This window comes from Merops nubicus, unplaced genomic scaffold, assembly GCF_000691845.1.
Source record: "Merops nubicus isolate BGI_N331 unplaced genomic scaffold, ASM69184v1 scaffold37386, whole genome shotgun sequence".
In the NCBI taxonomy this organism is placed as follows: domain Eukaryota; kingdom Metazoa; phylum Chordata; class Aves; order Coraciiformes; family Meropidae; genus Merops; species Merops nubicus.
In genome coordinates this window covers 2,972-3,208 of record NW_008613609.1, presented here as the reverse complement: position 1 = coordinate 3,208, position 237 = coordinate 2,972, and the positions used below count along the sequence as shown (strand labels likewise).

The window sequence follows — 237 nt, the reverse complement described above, 5'->3', positions numbered from 1 at the left end:
CTCCCCTCGCCTCCCACAGTTCCCAACGGCTCCAATGAAGATCGTGGGGAGGTCTCAGAGCAGGACAAGGGGCACCTGACGGACGATGAGATCGTCAGCCTCTCCATAGAGTTCTATGAAGGGTCAAGGTACCATTTGCTGCTGGAATAAACTCTCTTCCTGCTCTGGAGATGGAGCTGAGACTGGATGTGGTGGCAGCTGACACAGACCCTGCTACCCCACGGGCCCGGGGGCGAC

The 237-nt window shown here is 58.6% G+C and overlaps 1 protein-coding gene across 1 annotated transcript in view; it reads left to right on the top strand.

The window, feature by feature from the left end:
- LOC103774546 (polycomb group RING finger protein 2-like) overlaps positions 1-237 on the top strand; it is a gene marked incomplete at its 3' end in the record, with an annotated part of 4,649 nt that overhangs the window by 2,084 nt on the left and 2,328 nt on the right. The window contains exon 3 of the mRNA XM_008941958.1: positions 20-128. Within this exon, the coding sequence (XP_008940206.1) occupies positions 20-128 (109 nt within the window). The remainder of the gene's footprint in view (positions 1-19; positions 129-237) is intronic.